Source organism: Tupaia chinensis, unplaced genomic scaffold, assembly GCF_000334495.1.
Source record: "Tupaia chinensis unplaced genomic scaffold, TupChi_1.0 Scaffold000074_1, whole genome shotgun sequence".
Taxonomy (NCBI): Eukaryota; Metazoa; Chordata; class Mammalia; order Scandentia; family Tupaiidae; genus Tupaia; species Tupaia belangeri.
This window is the reverse complement of record NW_006159534.1, coordinates 4,744,926-4,764,514: the sequence shown is the minus strand read 5'-3', so window position 1 is coordinate 4,764,514 and position 19,589 is coordinate 4,744,926. Positions and strand designations below refer to the sequence as shown.

Here is a 19,589-nt window from a genome sequence, read left to right as displayed (position 1 = left end):
TGCTTTCTGTCCCTCTGTCTCTGTCGGTCTGGCGAGCGCACGCATCCTATAGCAAAAACCTCTCCCCCCACCCCCACCCCCCCAAAAAAAACCAACAACAAAGAAAAACGGGGAGCTGGATGTTAACAGGCAGATCCACGGTAGAGACATTCTGTACAGAGGGAACAACAAGGAGTGTGTGTGTGTGTGTGTGTGTGTGTGTGTGTGTGTGAGTGAGAGAGAGAGAGAGACAGGGAGAGGGAACAGAAAACCAGGTAGGCAAATGGACCCAACTTACTGTGAGGCAGGACAAGAGGCTATAACGGAACTCTTTGAAGATTATCCTAACATAGTCCACTTGTGGGGTCTCTCTGTCCGGTGGGTCACTGTGGTGGCAGTGCAGACTGTGAGAAGCTTTGCAGGGACAGCCCACAGACATCAGTGATTTAAGAGGCGGTGGGAATGCACGTGCTGTGCGGGGAACCAGGCAGCCTCTGACACGGCGCTGTCAAAGCATGGGAAAGACTGAAGTTGAGAATTAGTTCAGAAATAGAATGACAAGGCTGAAAAATCAATTCAAGGGACCAGCATATGGTGTAATGGTCACATGAGTGGACTCCCACTTAGTTGACCACGGTTCAAGTCCTGGATCCGGCGACTTCAAACTCACACTGGACGCATATGTGCACATGCCCAAAATTCTGAGAGGAGAATGGAGGGGAAGGGATTGTGGTGTGGCCATCCCCCTGGGGAGTGATTTCTCGCTTTCTGTCTCTGTGTATCTCCAGGGAGTGCACGTGCCCTATAGCAAAAATCTCCCTTAAAAAAAAATTCAGTAAGGGAAATGTAGAAAAAGAAGCCAGAAATATCTATACTTGTTACCCCAAAGGACGAGGACAGTGTGATGTCATGAACAAACCCAGGGAACTCAGAGGACTGGAGCCTCTGGAGGAAAAAGGTGGTTGTTCCCAGCGAGTTGAGTCTGGCACTGAGCGAGTGGAGCTGTCCAGCAGACGTCTGGAAAAGAAGCTGGGAGCTGGAGAGAGGCAGGGCAGAAGCGGAAGCTCCAGTTCTGAAGAGGGCAAGGTTTCCCAAGAGGAGTGAATGTATTGAGTGATGGGTGCTAGGCAGTCTGAGAAGCCAGAACAAGGCTGGTAATCTCTGTTTTCCTTGGAAAAACTCTAAGTGGGCCGGCTGAGATGCGCTGTGCCCAGACTTCAGCCTGGAAAACAGGAGCAGTAGCCAAAAAAGAAGCCAGAGCTGTTCCTCCCCAGGCCGGGGCTCTCAGCCTCTGCACTGCCGACCACAAGTAGACCAGTTCTTGTCTCCCTGGCACTCGAACCTGCTTGACTTTCCCCGTCTCTTTCCTGCAGGAAAGAAGACCATGTCAGAATGCTTTACTTTAGGTTTGGCTTAATTTCCTTCCTTGAATTCTTTATGCACCTGCCTCATTTGGAAGATTAAATTAGCCCTCCTATGAGAATGGGCTGATATTGGTCTGTGCTTCTCAAACAGAAGTGCTTTGTAGCTACTGCTTGGTGATGAGAAGCATTTTGATAAGAAAGTTTGAATAGCTATGATTTTTCTGTTTCCTCATGTTATACATGTCTACACTCTCTGGTCCCTCTGATCTTTATATTCCTGTTTTCTCCTTTGGAGCTTTATTAATTACTAAGTCTTTTCTTAAGCAGTGACTTATTGACTTCCTAGGACTAAATTATTTCTCTAAAGGCTCATTGAAGATTCTGATGTCTGGTTCATATTGATCAGCTTCCCTTGGAGACGTGGGCCCATCTGCAGCCCTGCTTACTCTCCTCAGGGCCTTAATATCCTGGATTTGCAGTTCTTGGCATCAGGATATCTATCCCAGCCTTTTAGCACTGTCAGGGAAGAGTCCTACAATGACCCACCTTTGGGTCAAAGCATGGGGGCAGAACAGAAGCGGGAAGCACCACGTTTGGTATTCTTGGGTCACTGGAAAAGGCATGACACATTTTTAAAAAGTCAGATATTTTCTATACAAAAATGCATCATGACTTTTCCGACGACCCAATAGATACCAGTTCTGCCTCTCATAAATGACGTGTCTCTGTTTTACCATCTGTAGAATGGGGACAAGAAAGATGTCAGCCTTGTAAAGACATTGTGAGAATCGAATAAGATACGGTGGGAATGCACGTGCTGTGCGGGGAACCAGGCAGCCTCTGACACGGCGCTGTCAAAGCATGGGAAAGACTGAAGTTGAGAATTAGTTCAGAAATAGAATGACAAGGCTGAAAAATCAATTCAAGGGACCAGCATATGGTGTAATGGTCACATGAGTGGACTCCCACTTAGTTGACCACGGTTCAAGTCCTGGATCCGGCGACTTCAAACTCACACTGGACGCATATGTGCACATGCCCAAAATTCTGAGAGGAGAATGGAGGGGAAGGGATTGTGGTGTGGCCATCCCCCTGGGGAGTGATTTCTCGCTTTCTGTCTCTGTGTATCTCCAGGGAGTGCACGTGCCCTATAGCAAAAATCTCCCTTAAAAAAAAATTCAGTAAGGGAAATGTAGAAAAAGAAGCCAGAAATATCTATACTTGTTACCCCAAAGGACGAGGACAGTGTGATGTCATGAACAAACCCAGGGAACTCAGAGGACTGGAGCCTCTGGAGGAAAAAGGTGGTTGTTCCCAGCGAGTTGAGTCTGGCACTGAGCGAGTGGAGCTGTCCAGCAGACGTCTGGAAAAGAAGCTGGGAGCTGGAGAGAGGCAGGGCAGAAGCGGAAGCTCCAGTTCTGAAGAGGGCAAGGTTTCCCAAGAGGAGTGAATGTATTGAGTGATGGGTGCTAGGCAGTCTGAGAAGCCAGAACAAGGCTGGTAATCTCTGTTTTCCTTGGAAAAACTCTAAGTGGGCCGGCTGAGATGCGCTGTGCCCAGACTTCAGCCTGGAAAACAGGAGCAGTAGCCAAAAAAGAAGCCAGAGCTGTTCCTCCCCAGGCCGGGGCTCTCAGCCTCTGCACTGCCGACCACAAGTAGACCAGTTCTTGTCTCCCTGGCACTCGAACCTGCTTGACTTTCCCCGTCTCTTTCCTGCAGGAAAGAAGACCATGTCAGAATGCTTTACTTTAGGTTTGGCTTAATTTCCTTCCTTGAATTCTTTATGCACCTGCCTCATTTGGAAGATTAAATTAGCCCTCCTATGAGAATGGGCTGATATTGGTCTGTGCTTCTCAAACAGAAGTGCTTTGTAGCTACTGCTTGGTGATGAGAAGCATTTTGATAAGAAAGTTTGAATAGCTATGATTTTTCTGTTTCCTCATGTTATACATGTCTACACTCTCTGGTCCCTCTGATCTTTATATTCCTGTTTTCTCCTTTGGAGCTTTATTAATTACTAAGTCTTTTCTTAAGCAGTGACTTATTGACTTCCTAGGACTAAATTATTTCTCTAAAGGCTCATTGAAGATTCTGATGTCTGGTTCATATTGATCAGCTTCCCTTGGAGACGTGGGCCCATCTGCAGCCCTGCTTACTCTCCTCAGGGCCTTAATATCCTGGATTTGCAGTTCTTGGCATCAGGATATCTATCCCAGCCTTTTAGCACTGTCAGGGAAGAGTCCTACAATGACCCACCTTTGGGTCAAAGCATGGGGGCAGAACAGAAGCGGGAAGCACCACGTTTGGTATTCTTGGGTCACTGGAAAAGGCATGACACATTTTTAAAAAGTCAGATATTTTCTATACAAAAATGCATCATGACTTTTCCGACGACCCAATAGATACCAGTTCTGCCTCTCATAAATGACGTGTCTCTGTTTTACCATCTGTAGAATGGGGACAAGAAAGATGTCAGCCTTGTAAAGACATTGTGAGAATCGAATAAGATACTTCAAATTCAACGTTTGACACAGTGCCTCGCACACGCTAAGTACTCACGAAACATCGATTATGTACCTTCCACCTTAGCTCTGTGGATTCACCTGATGGTATATGCAGATCTTGGATTAGGGAAGTGCTGATCAAGGAGTGTGTATTCACTAGCTTATCCATGCACCTGTGCATCATGACACAGCATAGGGGAATGTCCAGAAGTGGAGGCCTCTCTTTCCACTTATGTTTTCCACCCCAGGAAGCATTGGGGTTCAAAGACAGGGCTTAAAAGGCATGGGAGACTTTTCTTTTGCATCTCATTTTATAATACAAACTTTCCCTTTTCTAACGGAGGGATGCTGTGGACATTATCAGAAAGAGAAAACGAGCCACTGTGAAGGCTGGATCAGAATTTTGATTCTGTCCTATCATCAGACAATGAGTAGCTGCCGCAGAATCGTCTTACCGCGAGAATACAGGTTGTGCACCAATAGATTTGTCCCGACCGATGGAGTTGCGGCATGACGTAGGAGAAAAAGCTTTGCCGTGAGAGTCAGAAGACACACATTCTTGTCCTTGTTCTGCCTTTTATACGTGGTGTCACTTTGAAAAGAGCACTTCATTTTTTCTAGGTTCAATTTTCTGATCTGTAACACGGGAATACAAATACCCTGCCTGATTATGGCCTGGGATCGTTGAGTGACAAACCATGAAAATGCTCTGTACGTTTTAAAAGGTTAAACACATGAAAATCATTACCTTTCTTATAAAGCCATCACTTTCTTTGGAGGTTTCTGCTGCGTTCTGGGTTTCAGAAATAACTTGCAGAAAAGGCTAGGTGTTTCCTGAGTGGGAGGAGAGACAGCCTTAGAGACCTGCAGCAGCACGAGGAGGAGGAAAGCTTCATCCCGAGAGAGTGGTTTGCAAACTTTAGCATGCCTCAGAATCTCCTGGAAGGCTGAGCCCATCCCAGAGTTTCTGATGGTGCGGGTCTGGGTATGGGGCTTGGGAATTTGCCCTTCGAACTCGCTCCCAGGTGACTCTGCTGCTGATTCATGGACTGCACTTGGAGTCCTGTTCTAGGGCCGGCAGGAAGGGAGTCCTTGTGGGATCGAGGCAGGCAGGGTGAAGATCCATGTGGATAAGGAGGTTTGGGAAAAAATGGGAAAGACAGAAAATAGGGCTAACCTACAGAGAGAGAGGAACAAAGGGAAAAGTCTCCCTCCATAACAAATGCGAGTAGGGGGAAGTTGCTAGGTGATGGATGAGGGAGAGAGGTGAGTTTATGCTGTAGGGGAAACCAGGTGAGAGGCGAGAGCACGACTGGAAATATGCACGGCTGGGGAGGCCGAGGAGGCGGAAATTTCTCATTAGGAAGTGGGAGTGGTGTGGTTGGCACAGTGGGAGGGATGGACGGATGCCTCTGTAGAGTAAGGGGACAGCTGAGATGTGGCAGAGAGGGGTAATTTCAGGGCTGGTGGTTCGGCTCGGTAGTGCAGCACAATAGAAATTGGTGGAAAGGGGGTGGAATTTAGATGTGTGACCTGCCCCGTAGCTCTCTTGCTCTCTGCATTTATCACATCACATCACACCCAGCAAGACAGCCCCCCTCCTCCTGGCTCATTAGGAGATTTGATTCAGCTTGGCTCCCGCTGTCAGCAGCTGTCTGGGGCAAGATCTTTATGCTCCCTGCTCCCCGTGCAGCAAGCAGCCTTCAGCCCGCAGCAGAGCTCGTTAGAAGGGGGCCCCCTGGACACTTGGTTTTCAGTTCACCGATGGCTGGAAAGAGTTAATACCTTTTCTTCACTGCCCCCTGCACAGCCTCTGGGTGCAGAGGGAGGCAGCTCTGGGCTGTGGGGACTTCTCCCTGAGCCACAGCCAAAGGAGCTTCAGGTTAGTGAGGCTGAGGAGGAAGGTGCGGGCGGCGTGCCAGCGAGCTCTGCCCAGGGACACCTCCTGCATCCTGCCAATGAGGATGGGCGTGCAGACTGTGCCCGAAGCAGAGCTGCCGCCCGCTGGGTGTAGGCTGCTTCAGCATTTACTGAATGTGACAAGCAGAAAGAAGAGCTTTCAGCGGGGCCGCTTGCTGCCTGGCTCAAGCGGTGGGAGGTGCGCCTTGCATGCCTGCGTGTGTATGCGTGTATATATGTGTGTGCTCTGCCTGCGTGTCCACGCACACGTGCCCGTCACCCGCCAAGGACTTGACTGCTAAAAGAAAAATCTGCTCTTTCTTTAGAGCTCCTTAACTCGCAGCCTCTCTGACCATCCGGTTGGCAAAGACCTGCAGGCCATGAGGACTGGTCAAAGACAGTGAGTATTGCTTTAGTTTTTCTCCTTCCTCTCTGGGGTGTCTGTGTGCACCGATTGCGTTATCCATATTTAATTAACCTGCCTCCTCATGCATATTGATTGCTCTCTCCCGCAGAGACTCCTCGTTCCTCTCCCCCATGTTATAAACCATTTTTCTTTGCTTTTAACCTTTGTTTTTCCTTGAGCGTCCTCTCGTCCCATACGTCCCAGAGCCACTTGTAAGTTGGTGCCAGCTCATGAGGGCACATGCGTTGTGGGTGCAATCACACCTGTGAACTTCCTGGGCTCTGGATAACCACTCACTCTGTCCCTGTAGGCCAAGTGTCAAGTAGGGTAAGACTCTCCCAAGGTCCTGGGATGGACAAGATAGTGGCCTCAGAGTGTCCACCTGATTCTTAACTTAGTAGGGCTCAAGGGCTGAGTAATCAAAGGGTGGTGGGGTGTGATGGGCAATTTGGTCAGTATGGGACTTGGCAGAGGGGGAGGGCAGTCATCTGAATTGTGCAGACAGGTCATCGTGGGCTGGACAGAAAGCTGAGGGATCCCTGGCCCCTAGTACCTTTGCCAGTGTTGCGTGTGGGTTGTCATCTCTGGTTCCTCTCAGGTTCAGGGAATGAAAGTACCTCACATAGGTGTCCCCCTCCCCTGGGGCCACATCCAACAAACAAGAGCAAATGAAGTTTAAGGACCCCAGAGGTGATTTCTAGGGCCCCTTATGGCTGTAAAGAGCTCTGACTTCCTGACATCTGGGTAAGCAGGTATAAGCCCAGTTAGGGTGAAAATTAAGCAAACATCCCTGCTATCAGGAAACACGGGGATGAGCCTTTATACAAAATCTAACTATTTTTTTTTCTTTCTGGTTTTAACAGAGTAATCCTTTAATTCTATTAATTATAGCATTATTAGAGAAGATATTTTTAAAAGTATTTGTGAAGTGTTCAGAAGAATACCAAAATAATCTAAATGGTGTAGCTCACATAGGAGCCTTATCTATCTAAATTAGGTTTCTTTTAAAATGGATTCTATGTTTGGTGTCAGGGTTCCCCAAGGGAACCCTTTATGGATAGGCTGCTCTCGTCATGGGTTTCTTTCTATCAGTTCTCTTCAGAGGGAACAAAGGGTTTGAAGCACTGAGAATAGGACCCCCAGGAGAGAGGGAGACCAGAAGTCAATCAGCCCGCAGCCTCCATATCCCCTCTCCCCCTCCCTGCTTCGGGTCAAGAATGGGCCAGGAAGGTCATGCAGACTCCACGTGGGCAAGAGAGGGCGACTTGCATATTCATTTCTCCAGCCTGTGTCTGAGATCTTTACAAAAGAGCAAGTCTGTGTGGTGAAGGTGCCTGACCAGCCTCCCCGGGAGCACCCAACCTCCCTCCCACTCCCACCTTCCCAAGTCTTCATGTGCTTCCACCTGGGCCAGGTGCCCTTGAAGAGAGCAGGAATCAGAGCAGCAGCTGATCAGGTGACTTTAGAGCGAGTGCTGCCCCTCCCCCACTCGCTGGCGGGTCACTTGGGTCCCACTCTAGTAAGGAAAAGGGAGCAGTCCCTTTTGCTTTGCCAGGCCGTCCCCCAGGGCACATGGCCCACTTTGCTGTTGGGGCAAGTGGGAACTCCTGACCGGCGTCAGCAGCATGAAGCCAATCAACCGTTCATTCTTGTCCATCCTCCGCTGGCCGACCTTGCTAAGGACCAGCAGATGTCTGTGGGACTCCATGTGTGCGTGGGGAAGGGACTCCATTGGTGGAGAGACACCCGAGGGGATCTGTAGTATAGTCAGAGGAGAGAGGGTGGCCCCTTTTACAGCAGATTCTTTGGTTTTAGGTGAGAGGACGTGAAAGGGTAAATCCCTGTGCCTCGCAGTCTTATTTCCTGCCCTGACGTCCCTGCAAACCAGTCCAAGGGTTAAACGTAAGCGGATGCCTGTATGGCTGCCTTACTGATGCCACGCAGGTAATGATCGATGACCTGTTTTCTTGTCCCTGTCCCTTTCCTCTTTTCTCTACTTCCCACCTCCCCCGCTGTCTGAGCCTGGCCCCAGCCTCCTAAGCCCACAGGGGGTCACTTGCATCTGTCTCCCTAGGCTTCCTCCTGGGACTGTGCTGTTCTTGCCTGCAGCTTGCAAAGTTGTGGCCTTGCAAGCAGGACCTGCCTTAGCCCCAGCACTCCCCTTGATGGGCGGCTCATGGGATGGGGTGGAATGGGCTGTGCATGAGCTTGAACAGAACCATCTAGGGACCTTTATGAGTTGCTGGGACAGGGGCTGCAGAGAGAAGACAGTGGGGGTGAAAGTCTAGCTGCTATGTTTTGTTTTGTTTTTAAAGTCATCTTTTTAAAAACAGAATTATTTTATTTAACTTTATTTATTTATTTAAATTTGACCAGAGAGGGAGGGAGGGAGGGAGAGAGAAAAACACAAAACCAAATCAAACCAAACCAAAACAAGCCACCGGGTCCAGGACTTGAACCATAGTCAGTCATGTGGGAGTCCAGTGATCTTAACCACCATGCCAACTGCTGGCCCCTTAAAGTAATCTTACCCTTTGACTCTTCTGCTCCTATTAGTTTAGATCCTAGATTGTAACTCAGATTTTAGCTAGAACGATGGAAAACGAAAACCATTTTATCCCAAAGAATATTTTGTTGAAGATTTTTGCAACTCACCTGGGAGAATCAAGTTGTCTTGATAACAAGTAGCACCCTTTGCACTGGCCTCTGCTAACCCTTGCTAACTGGCTCCTGAGGATTTGCCATGTTTTGATACTCCTCTTAATTGTTCTTTGGAGCAGTGACCTGAGGGTTTGATGATGGATGATCCTGAGGCACTGAGGGGTGTACCCACTCACCGAGAGTCGAGTTCTGGCCTGCAGTGCAGACGGAGCAAGACCTTTACTTGAATTCATGGAATGTGATGACTCGAGAGCCCTCAATCAGTTGCTTGCGTGGCCCTGTGTCAGGCACCCTGTGATTTGTAAAAGCGAGTGCACAGAGAAGATGCTCGCAGTCTCCAGAGAGAGAATAACTGTAGCCGGTGTTTTGAGTGCCGTGACATAGATGGCTCCCACAAGAGTGGAGGAGCCGGGATTGTGAGGCCCACTCTTCTGCAGATCTTTCTGGGAACTTGGGTGTTCCAGTCTGAAAAGGCTCTTGGGGGATCATCTGTGGAATACACATGTCTATCCCTGCCAAATATGATACCAGTCCACAGACATTTGTTGGGTAAGATTTTGATGAACAAAGACAATGACTAAGAGAGATGAAAATCCAGTCTGAGTGAAAGGAAGCAATTGAGTTGGATGACCTCTGAAGTCTCTGCCCTGCCCCAGAATTTGTGAAAAAGAGGAAGGGACAGCCAGCCAGGACTTTCTTTCAGGGAGAATGGCCTCCTCTAGAACTATTATCAAAGTGCACAGGGCAGTGCCTTTTCAGAAGTCGCTCTCAAGTTCTGATCTGATGATACCCATATGCCTTTGCCCTCAACCCAAGGACCTGCCATGGTTAAAGGTCAGAGGTCAGCAGACTTACTCTGTCAAAGGCCAGAGAGTAAATATTTTCAGCTCTGTGGGCCAGATGGTCTGTGTTGCAACAACCCAGCTCTGTCCTTGTTGTTGAAAACAGTGTTAGATAGCATGTAAATAAATGATTGTGTTGTGTTCTGATAAAAGTTGATTTATACAAACAAGCACCTCGCAGGGCTGTAGTTTGCCTGTCTGTGTTTAATTCTGGTGCTAATTCTGGGAGTCAGAGACATGAACATAGTTTTTAATCGGATCCTCCATAGCACATGACTGTTTAAGCACCTGATGTCATTATATGGGTCCTTGGAAAGTAAAAAGTATAAGAAACTTAACACATGTTAAGAATTTTAATACATTTATTGAGAGATGCCAAAATACAAATAAGGATACAAGAGCTTAAATAAGCAAGTATAAAAAGGGACATAGGGACACGGTTCTTTCTTTTTTTAAGGTTTTTGCCTTCGGATGAGTGCGCGTGCCAGAGAGACATAGGGAAAATGAGAGATCACCCCGGAGGAGGGATGGCCGTGCTGCAATCCCTTCTCCTCCAGTTTCCTCTTGGGATTTGGGGCATGCATGCACACGTGCCTGGAGTAGTTTTTCAAGCCGTTGGGTCTGGGACTTGAACTGACAGCTGGCCGTGTGGAATCCAGTGCCTTAATCACTACAACATTTGTTGGCCCTGGAGGACATGGTTCTTATTTGCTGATTTTACTAATTGTCCTTCCACCGTAGTCATCAGTCCTTATTGGCCTGTATCCATTCATGTGCATGGTTCTTCAAAAAGTCCACAGAAATGTGTATTACCAAAAAATTATGCATGGATTTTAGAATCTTTTTGCACCAAAAATAAATTCATACTTCCATTCCATTTTCCCACAAACGTTTTGATGTCCCCTTGTGCATAACCAGATCCGTGGGATAAGAGGAGAGAACCTGCATCAGGATGGACCTGCCTTGAAGCTCCATACTTTGCGCTGAGACTCTGACATGCAGCCCTGCATTCTGCCTGCCTCCCTTGCTCCCAGTGTGGGGGTGGGCACCACCACTGGGGCTTTGCAGTCAGGAGCTGCTGCTGCTACTGGCGCTACTTTGCCCTCCTAGTGGGAAAGCAGAGTGGTTGGTTATTTTGTCATTACTGTATTTCCCTAATTTAAAAATTCTTCCACACAAATGCCCTTCATTGACTTCCCATCAACGTGCTGTGCCAGCTTTAAAAAGCATTAAGCCTCTGGGGTAGGGTAGGGTACCTACTGCTATTCCTGTATCGAGAGCAGGACTGAGTATATCCCCTGATCCTCTAGGTGTCCCTTCTTCTTCTTCCTGAAATCTTCAGGGGCCACGGGGAAGGGTGGGGGCAGTGTGGCTCCTGCAGCAGCAGCTCCGGGGGCTCTCGCAGGAGCTGGCTGCTACGATCACCACAGGTCCCCTCTGTCCTTCTGCCCCGTGCTCGTTGCAGGAACAAAGGCATGAGGACTCGCCTGGGATGCCTGTCTCACAAGTCAGACTCATGTAGTGATTTCACAGCCATTCTTCCCGACAAGCCCAACCGCGCTCTCAAGTGAGTAGCATGGCCATGAGGCCTTCCTGGGGTGCCTGCGGTGGGGTGCCCGCATAGGGCTACAAAGCCCATTGTTCTCTACCGAGTTTCTGACCAGATGAACCACAAGACAATACACTCCTGCCTCTTGCTAGCTCCATTTATATCCCGGGTTGTGAGTGAAACAAATGTGTCTTTTCCTTTTCAAAATGTGTAGCTTAGTGATCTCAGAATGGGGACCCTCCTTTTTCTCTAAGAGAACCGTATCAGCCATCCTGAATACAGCCGTGGGTGGCGAAGGATACTTCTTGGTGCTACTTCGTTGTCAATCTGAGCTGTCGGTTTAGAAATAAATACTTGAATTTACTCTAAAAATATGCCTAGATTCAGATCATCTAGATGCAGCACCTATTCTGGGCAGGTGCCGTGTTAAATGATGTCATGTGTTACCTCGTTTAACCCTCACACAGCCCTGCAACAGGCATCGCCGTCCCTACTGCAGAGGTGGAGATCAAGGCAGAGGGAGAGGCGAGTTAGGAGCCGATGCTAGCGTTCCCACTCCAAGACTAGTATCTGTCCGCTGCCACCTCGATATCTGTAAATCGGGTCCTTAGCTTTGCTCTTCAGGCTGAAAGCCAGAGGCTGAGTTCCAACCCTGAGGTTCCCCCCGCCCCGGTTATTTACAAAGGTTCAAATATGCAGTGACAGAATGGCAGGAATCCAGCTGGGGTCTCCATCTGCCCCGCCCCCCCCATGGTTGTAATCTGTTCTCCTGAGCATGGCTCAGTGGTCGTGGAGGCAGAGGTCTCTTTGAAAATATTCAAGAGAGCTGTTTCTTCCTTCGTAGGAGACTCTCCACGGAAGAAGCTACGAGGTGGGCCGATTCCTTTGATGTACTCCTCTCCCATAAGTGTGAGTAGACCTCAGGTCATGTCATGTCGCCGCCTGTCATCCAGTTAATCAGGGTGGTACCAAATGTCTAATGGCTAGTATTGGACCCCTGTGAGCCCTGCCCTCACAGGCCTCCTGAGTAAGGGGCAGATAGATAAGAAGACAACATCTAAATGCAGAGGGACAAGGGCTTTCTTTGCTATTTTTCTGGGTTTGAGCCACAAGCCTTCATGTTCTCAGCAATTTTAGCAAGAGAGTTTAGCTTAGTGGTTGGAATTATGGCTCAGTGGGAATGAGAGAATCTATCTTCCAGTCCAGGTTTTGCTTATAAAACTAAATGATCTTCCCTAAAAGTCATAGGAGAGTCTGGGGCTATTTATCAGTAAAATGAATATTCTGTGCATTGTGTTATTCTCTCGCATTGATAAGAGTTTTGAGTTTTCTTGTTGCTTTTTATTTTGAGGGTCCGCCCTCCCCACTGCATTGCACCCCTCAACTTCTGACCGGGTCTAAGTTTTTCTAAGACATATCTTCTGCCATTCCTCGCTTCCTCCTTCCTCGTGTTTTATGCCTTTTGTCTTCCACAAAGGTAGACGTGGTAGGGCGTGTTGCAGTGTGTGGAAGGCAATTCGTTGTCAGCCAGGCTTTTCGGTTCTTGCTTTGATTCTTGGACTTTGAAATCTTAGTGGCATTAAATACACAGGGGTGGCAAAACAGGGGTGAGGAAGAGAGAGGCGTGTTCTGGAGGGACAGGAAGTTTTCCCGCAGGGATTTAGTGCTCTCTTAAGTACGTTACCTGGACAGCGGGTAAAGTCCTCACTCCCCTGGGAGCAGAGAGCAGCTTGTGGTTGGAAGTGTCGCCTCTACTTCGTTAGGGGTCATGGTTTTGTACAGTTACGTCAAAGGCCTTCAGCGGGCCTCAGACCTGTCTTCTTGACTTGGCTTGTTGGGTGGTCTTGATGAAGGCCTTGGTCTTCAGAAGCTGCCTTTAAACATGGTTTTGCTTTTAACTTGATGAACGGTTCCCTCCAACAGTGCCCCTGAGCCTAGTAAACGAATTAACAAGTGCTTTCAGATAGATTCTAAAATGAAATGTGAAATCTAAGCACAAGCACATATTGTAGAAAGTAATTTTGTGAGAAAAATAGTCACTTTAGTATTCTATTGGTTACACTTGGGAAGGAAAATAAAGCTGCATAGATAGAGTATGCAGAACATATGGCGACACCCCAAACAGCAAGCTTCTGCGATGAATTTGCCAAAGTAATGGCATATGTGTGATAACATTTAGGATTTGACTATAATGCCTTTTTTTTTTTTTTCAAATTTTTTATCAGGTATAAGTGATTACTTAGAGAGAGGGGGAGAGAGAGAAAGGATTCCAGGGCGGATGGCCATTCTGCAATTCCTTCTCTACTCCAGATTTTGAACATACATGAACATGCCTAGAGTGTTTTTCTGGCTGCTAGGTCCAGGACTTGAACTGTATAGTTGACCATGTGGGCCCCAGCTGCCTTAACCACCATGCCACCTGGCCCAACAATAATGCTTTCTAAAAATGCGGCTAGAGACTAGCAGGTAGTGCGGTGGTTGAAGGCTCTGTACTTCCACATGGCCAACCACGGTTTGAGTCTTGGACCTGGTGGCTTAAAATGCATGCTGGGAACATGTGTGCGTGTGCCCAAAATCCCAGGAAGAGAATGGAGGAGACAGGATTATGTGGTTATTCCCCCTGCAGAGTGATTTCTCACTTTCCCTCTCACTGTCTCTGCCTCTCTCCCTCTCTGGCGAGTGCACACATTCTATGGCAAAGACCTTAAAATAAAAAATAAGGCTATTCTGATTTTTTCTCCCTGGAGTCACATTAGGCTAAACAAATGTTGTTACCAATTTACACCTTCTTTTCTGGCTGGATTTGATTCAAAGTCAGCCTGAATTTCGGTTTCTATTTCAGCCTCATGACTGACTCATTAGTTCAAGTCCCTGAAGCTGTTCCCTTATCCTAAAATGGGGATAGAAATATCTACTTGCTGCCTGTCTCTCACCCACATGTAAGAAATTTAATAAAAGGACCTCTTTAGATAATCCTAATTCTCTGCTCAAAGGTGCTTTGGAAGAATAGTATTTATTTTTATTTTGTGCTAGAAGGTTTGTGGGCTCTCTAGAGAGAGAGACAGAGGAAGAAGAAAGCACTTCCCGTGGGGCATGACCACGTGGGAAGCTGCAATTTTTTCTTCTTCATTTCTCTTTCCTTTTGGGATTTTGGGCATGCATATCCATGTGCCCCTCATGTTTCTCAAGACACCAGGTCCAGGACTCTAACCTTGTGTTGGTGATGTGGGATCTGTCTGTCTTAACTACTAGGGACAAAACTGGCCCAATATAGTGGTGTTTGTTTTCAAATGATGTTTTTATTTTATCGAATGCAGAAAGTAAATGTGCCTTGAGGATAAGGTTGCCAATTTTGCTGCCGATTATTAATATTAAGCCGTTGTAGAGTTTATGGTGGTAAAATTAGTGGTTAGCAGCCATGGGCACATTTAGATGGTTGCAGAGGAAAGAACTAATGATTTAAGAAGCTTAGTTTTATTTGTTTGAATCAATGACTTTGGGGTCTGAAGGCACTTGATTTTGCTTCCGCCAAGGATGCTTTCGGCTTCTAGGACTGCAGTGACATTTGCTGAGATGGAGATACTGCCACAGGGTTACACACGGACATCAGACCTCTTCTTTGTAAAACCGCTACAGAAATGGGCTTTTTGAAGGTTGAAGTTCTACGATCCTTCATGGAGCCTGATGTTCTGTTTTTATTTCTGTTTGGTATGGAAATATAAAGTCAGTGGAGTGAAAAAAAGGGGTCTTTGTTCAGGCATTCTGGTAGAATTTCAAGCTTTTTGAACTTGAACATTTGCTTCCCATGAAGGCCCTGAAGAAGTGAGAGCATAGATTACCTTGAAGGGTGTTGACAACTTTCTAAAAGTCTAATTAATTTGGGCTGGTATTGTGACTCAATTAGGACTGATTAAGAGTTTTGAAAGGGATTGCCTATGTGCTGGTGAATTCCTGAATGTCTAGGCCCCAGAAAAACGTGGGTAGGTCTAGAACCCAGTCCTTGGAAATTCTCCAGTCTTGGCAGCTGTCTTCCCTGTTTCCTGCTTCAGAAAATCCAGATAATTGTTTTTTTCCCCGTTCTCAACCAATAGAATATCTTTGCTATCCCCTCCCCTCCTGGATGTTTTGGGCACTTATTTATTTATTTTTTTATGATAGAGTATGGTTGTGCATGCACATGTATTTGCACACGAGAGAGCACTCTTGACAGGGCCTTGTCATGCTGTGACCCCCTTTCCCCAGCTCTCCAACTCCTCAGAATCTCGGGTGGCTGTACATGCATGCCTGGCGTGCTTTTGGGCCATCCTAGAGATCTGAGGTCAGTCACATAGTTTCCAGCCTCACGGGACACTTGTGTTGACAGTGCCACAGTGCAGGACCTCATTTATTTTGCTGTAGGGTGAGTACACTCGTCAGAAGGAGAGAGCAAAGGAGAGAGAAGGGGCGGTAAGAAAGCACCTTGCAGGGAGGATGACCGTGTTAGGATGCTGGGCATGCACTCACATGTGCATTCTGTGCCTTCCAAGCTGCTGGGTCTGGGACTCAACTGCTCAGTCGGCCATGTGGAATCCAGTTACTCCAACCACCAAGCCACCAGCTGGTCCAGGCCTAATCTATTTTTAAAAAGATGTTCTCAGTGTTCATTGTGTGTAAAATCTGTGCTAAGCACCTGTTGTGGGGAGGAGAGATGAACAGGACGTGGTCCACCCTGGTACAGAATGCAGCCTTCTGAGAAGAGAGGCATGTGCCTACATAATACAGGTAATGACTACGTTGGCTGCACCCTGGGAGGCCTCAGGACTGTAGGCAGAATCCTAACTCCAGCCTTCTTCACGTCCATCTGGTCAATACTAGAAGTCCTAGCTGACCGGGAGCAGAAGTGCTGCTTTCAGTGCAGAGCAGAGTTTCTGCCTCATGTGCCTTTGGAAAAGTAGGTGAAGGACATTGGCTGGTAGTCAGAACCGCGTCCTCAGTTTTGACCCAGCTCTGCTTCTAGATAGCTGGGCGATCTTAATAGAGTCCCTCAGTCTCTTGGAAAATGTTTCCTCATCTACACGGAAGGGTCTGGGATAGGACACGTACGGGGCTCGGTCCAGTTCTACCCCTTGTTGGAGGATGCAGTCTGTGACAGCTCCAAGCTGGGCCATAACTGACCACCTGCAGAGGTGGTTTGAGCCAGTGCTGCCTGTGGTCACACAGAACTGCTCCATGCCGGAAGGTGTGGTGAAGCTTCTCCTGTCCTCGCAGACCACCTCATGAGGCAGAAAAACTGTAATTTTTCTGCTTTCAAAACTTGAGAATAATAAAAAAAGGCAAATATCTGGGTCAGTTTTGCTTTCAATAATATTTGTTTCTAAACTCAATTTAAAGTGGAAGAAGCACCCACAGAGCTCTGAGAAGCCACTATTTGTTAAGTACTCTTTCCTCCCCCCCAAACTAACAAATGAACAATGAAATGGAAGTTGGTGATGGCTTTATTAAATAGGAAAATTTTTCTTTTTTTCTTTTTGGAGAGAGATTTTTGCTATACAATACATGTGTTTGCTGGAGAGACACAGAGAGGCAGAGAGAGACAGAGAGAGACAGAAAGCTAAAAATTACCCCTAGAGGAGATGACCACACTGCAATCCCTTCTCCTCTATTCTCTGCTCGAGATTTTGGGCAAGCGCTCACATGCGACCCGTGTGTTTCGAGACTCGAACCGTCGGTTGACCATGTGGGAGTCTAGTGCCTCAACTACTGTGCCACCTGCTGGCCCCAAGTGGATTTAACGTGTGTATTTGCCTTTTCCTGTTCATCCAGTAACAGTTAGACTGTGAATGGTGTCTGTGAATTGTGCATGCAGTCTGTCCCTGGCAGAGTGTGTGTGTGCGTGTGTGTGTGTAGGTACGTGTAGGTATGTGCATACAGAAGCCTTTCCTCTCTGTAGCTCTTACCCAGGAGAGTGGAGGTTCCTAGTTTGTGGGAGATCTTTTTCTGACAGGTTGCTGGAGAACAGGCCAAAAGCTGCTCCTCTGCTGCTTTGGTTTTCCGTGAGACACAGCACATGCTTGTTACTCGTCTAGCTTTTAGCAGTCCTGAACTCTGACCCAGTTCTCCTTTCCTTCCTTTTCCTCTCCTTTTCTTTTGCTTCTACTCCCCCATCCCTCTTTCCTTTTATTTATTTTTTTCATTTGGATATACAAGTTGGATTAATTTAGCACCAGCCTCTGCAGTGCAGAAGCCACATGGCAACTGCAGTTTGAGTTCCCGGCCTAGTTGGCCTAAAATTGTGCTGGGCACCTGTGCATGTGCATGGGATCCTGATAGGCTGCAGGACTGGAGGAAGGGGATCATAGTGCGACCAAGCCCTGTGAGGGTGCCAGGGTGCCTCTTTCTCCAGTGCGGTATTAACTCCAGCTATTTAAAACTTAAAAAAAAAAATTGTTATTTAACTTTATTTAAATTTGACCAGAGGACAGAGAGAGAGGGAAAGTGAGAAAGCAAGCTGCCAGGTCCAGGATTCAAACCATGGTTGGCCATGTGGGAGTCCAGCATCCTTAACTACCATGCCACCTGCCCTCACTCCAGTTTTATTTATTTATTTATTTATTTTCCCCTTTCTTTCTTTTTTTTGGGAGAGGTTTTTGCTAGACGGTGTGAACACTCACCAGAAACACACAGAGAGACAGAGAGACAGAAAGCAAGAAGTCACCCCCCAGGGGGAATGGCCACACCACAATCCTTTCTCCTCCATTCTCCTCTTGGGATCTGGAGCACACACACACACATGCCTGGTGTGAGTTTAAGCCACTGAATCCAGGACTTGAACTGTGGATGATTACATGGGAATCCAGTGACATAGCCATTATGCTGACTGCTGGTCCCCCCATTCCAGTTTTAAAGTACAGGTGTCAGCAGAATTTCTTCCCCTTTCCTCTTGTGCTTATACCTGGCTGCACACCTGGATGACAATCTCTCACCTTGGGCATTTACATTCAGCTCTCTGCATCTGTGGTTTCTGAATTTGGGATCCAATCAACCTGGAGTTGGAAATATGTGAGAAAAAAATGGTGATAAAAATAATAATACCATGATAAAGGATAATACAAATACAGAACAGCTATTTACATAGCATCTCTGTAATATTAGCCGTTATAAATAATCAGAGATGGTTTAAAGTATATGCGACGTGCACAGATTATATGCAAATGCAGTTGTGTGCCGTATAATGATGTGGTCAGCGATGGACTGCATACGCGATGGTGGCCTCCTAAAGGGCGTAGAGACTATCTAGATAGCTCAGGTGTGTAGAGGACTCTACCATCTAGGTGTACGTAAATGCACTCTGTGACGTTCACACAATGCCAAAATTGCCTAATGACGTGTTTCTCAGAATATCCCTGTCCTTAGGGATGTGTGACTGGACTGCGCCATTTTGTATGAGGGGCTTTTGGTATCTGTAGGGGTCCTGGGACCCAAGCTCTGTGGGAACAGAGAGATGACCGTATTTGGTACTTAGCCTTGTTCTATTGTTTGTACAGAGCATGGAGAGTCTGCGCCGATCTGTGCCTGCCGGGCCCAGGGCACGCTCGTTAGAATAGTACAATCGAAAGCTCTTTTGCATTTGTAGTTATTATCTCTCTCTGAGAAAAGGAGACAAATAAAGAAGCTTTTGGTCTTTAAAGATTAGCCGCCCCCCTTTCTGATAATGTTTGAAATATTAAAAAATATAATGACTTGAGCCAGCCACAGGGTAACCAAGTTGAAAACCCCAATCTAATAAATCACGCCAAGATGATCAGCTCACGGAATTCGCTAACTTATTCACCTAAGTGGCCCTTAGCTCTAGGCTGTGCAGCTTAACAGTCAGGTGTCCATTTGCTGCACAGCCTTCCTGCCTTCCTCTCTAAGCCAGAAGGTTCTAGAACAGTATTATGCAAGTGTGATCTGAGTAAGGCAGCACCAGCATGTGCTGGGATCTCCTGAGAAGCGAAAAATTTGAGATCCTATCTCAGATCTATTTGGATTTGAATCCCTGGGAGTAGGGCCTGGGTGTCCATTTCTCCACAGGCCTCTGGAAATAGCTTACGCATACCAAAGAGTAAGAAGCAGTCCCCTCAAATACGATTCATAAAACCATGAATCTGGGGCAGCTGGGCAGGGCAGGTGGCCTGTGCTTTCCAAGAAAGATGCCAAAGACTATCTTTTAAAAAAGTATTTAAACATTTTCAAAGATATTTATTATCATGTTAATGTCACATTTTACTGCTGCACTGTTGTCTAAACTTATTTTTTTAAGCCTTTTTCTTTTCTTTTTTTTTTATAAGTACAAGACGGAGCATGAGAGTGAGCAAGACACACACATAACACACACACACACACACACACACACACACACACAAC

At 47.1% G+C, this 19,589-nt stretch overlaps 1 protein-coding gene across 4 annotated transcripts in view; it reads left to right on the top strand.

Annotated features, from left to right (window-relative positions):
- RGS8 (regulator of G protein signaling 8) overlaps positions 1-19,589 on the top strand; it is a 73,474-nt gene that overhangs the window by 12,835 nt on the left and 41,050 nt on the right. For 2 of the 4 annotated variants that reach the window (XM_006142334.2, XM_006142336.2), the window contains exons 2-4: positions 6,073-6,146; positions 11,121-11,222; positions 12,049-12,113. In XM_006142334.2, coding sequence (XP_006142396.1) covers positions 6,073-6,146; positions 11,121-11,222; positions 12,049-12,113 — 241 coding nt within the window. Of the gene's footprint in view, positions 1-5,877; positions 6,147-7,967; positions 8,097-11,120; positions 11,223-12,048; positions 12,114-19,589 lie in introns of those variants that run through there. The other 2 variants (XM_027767963.1, XM_027767965.1) reach the window with 2 other exon arrangements.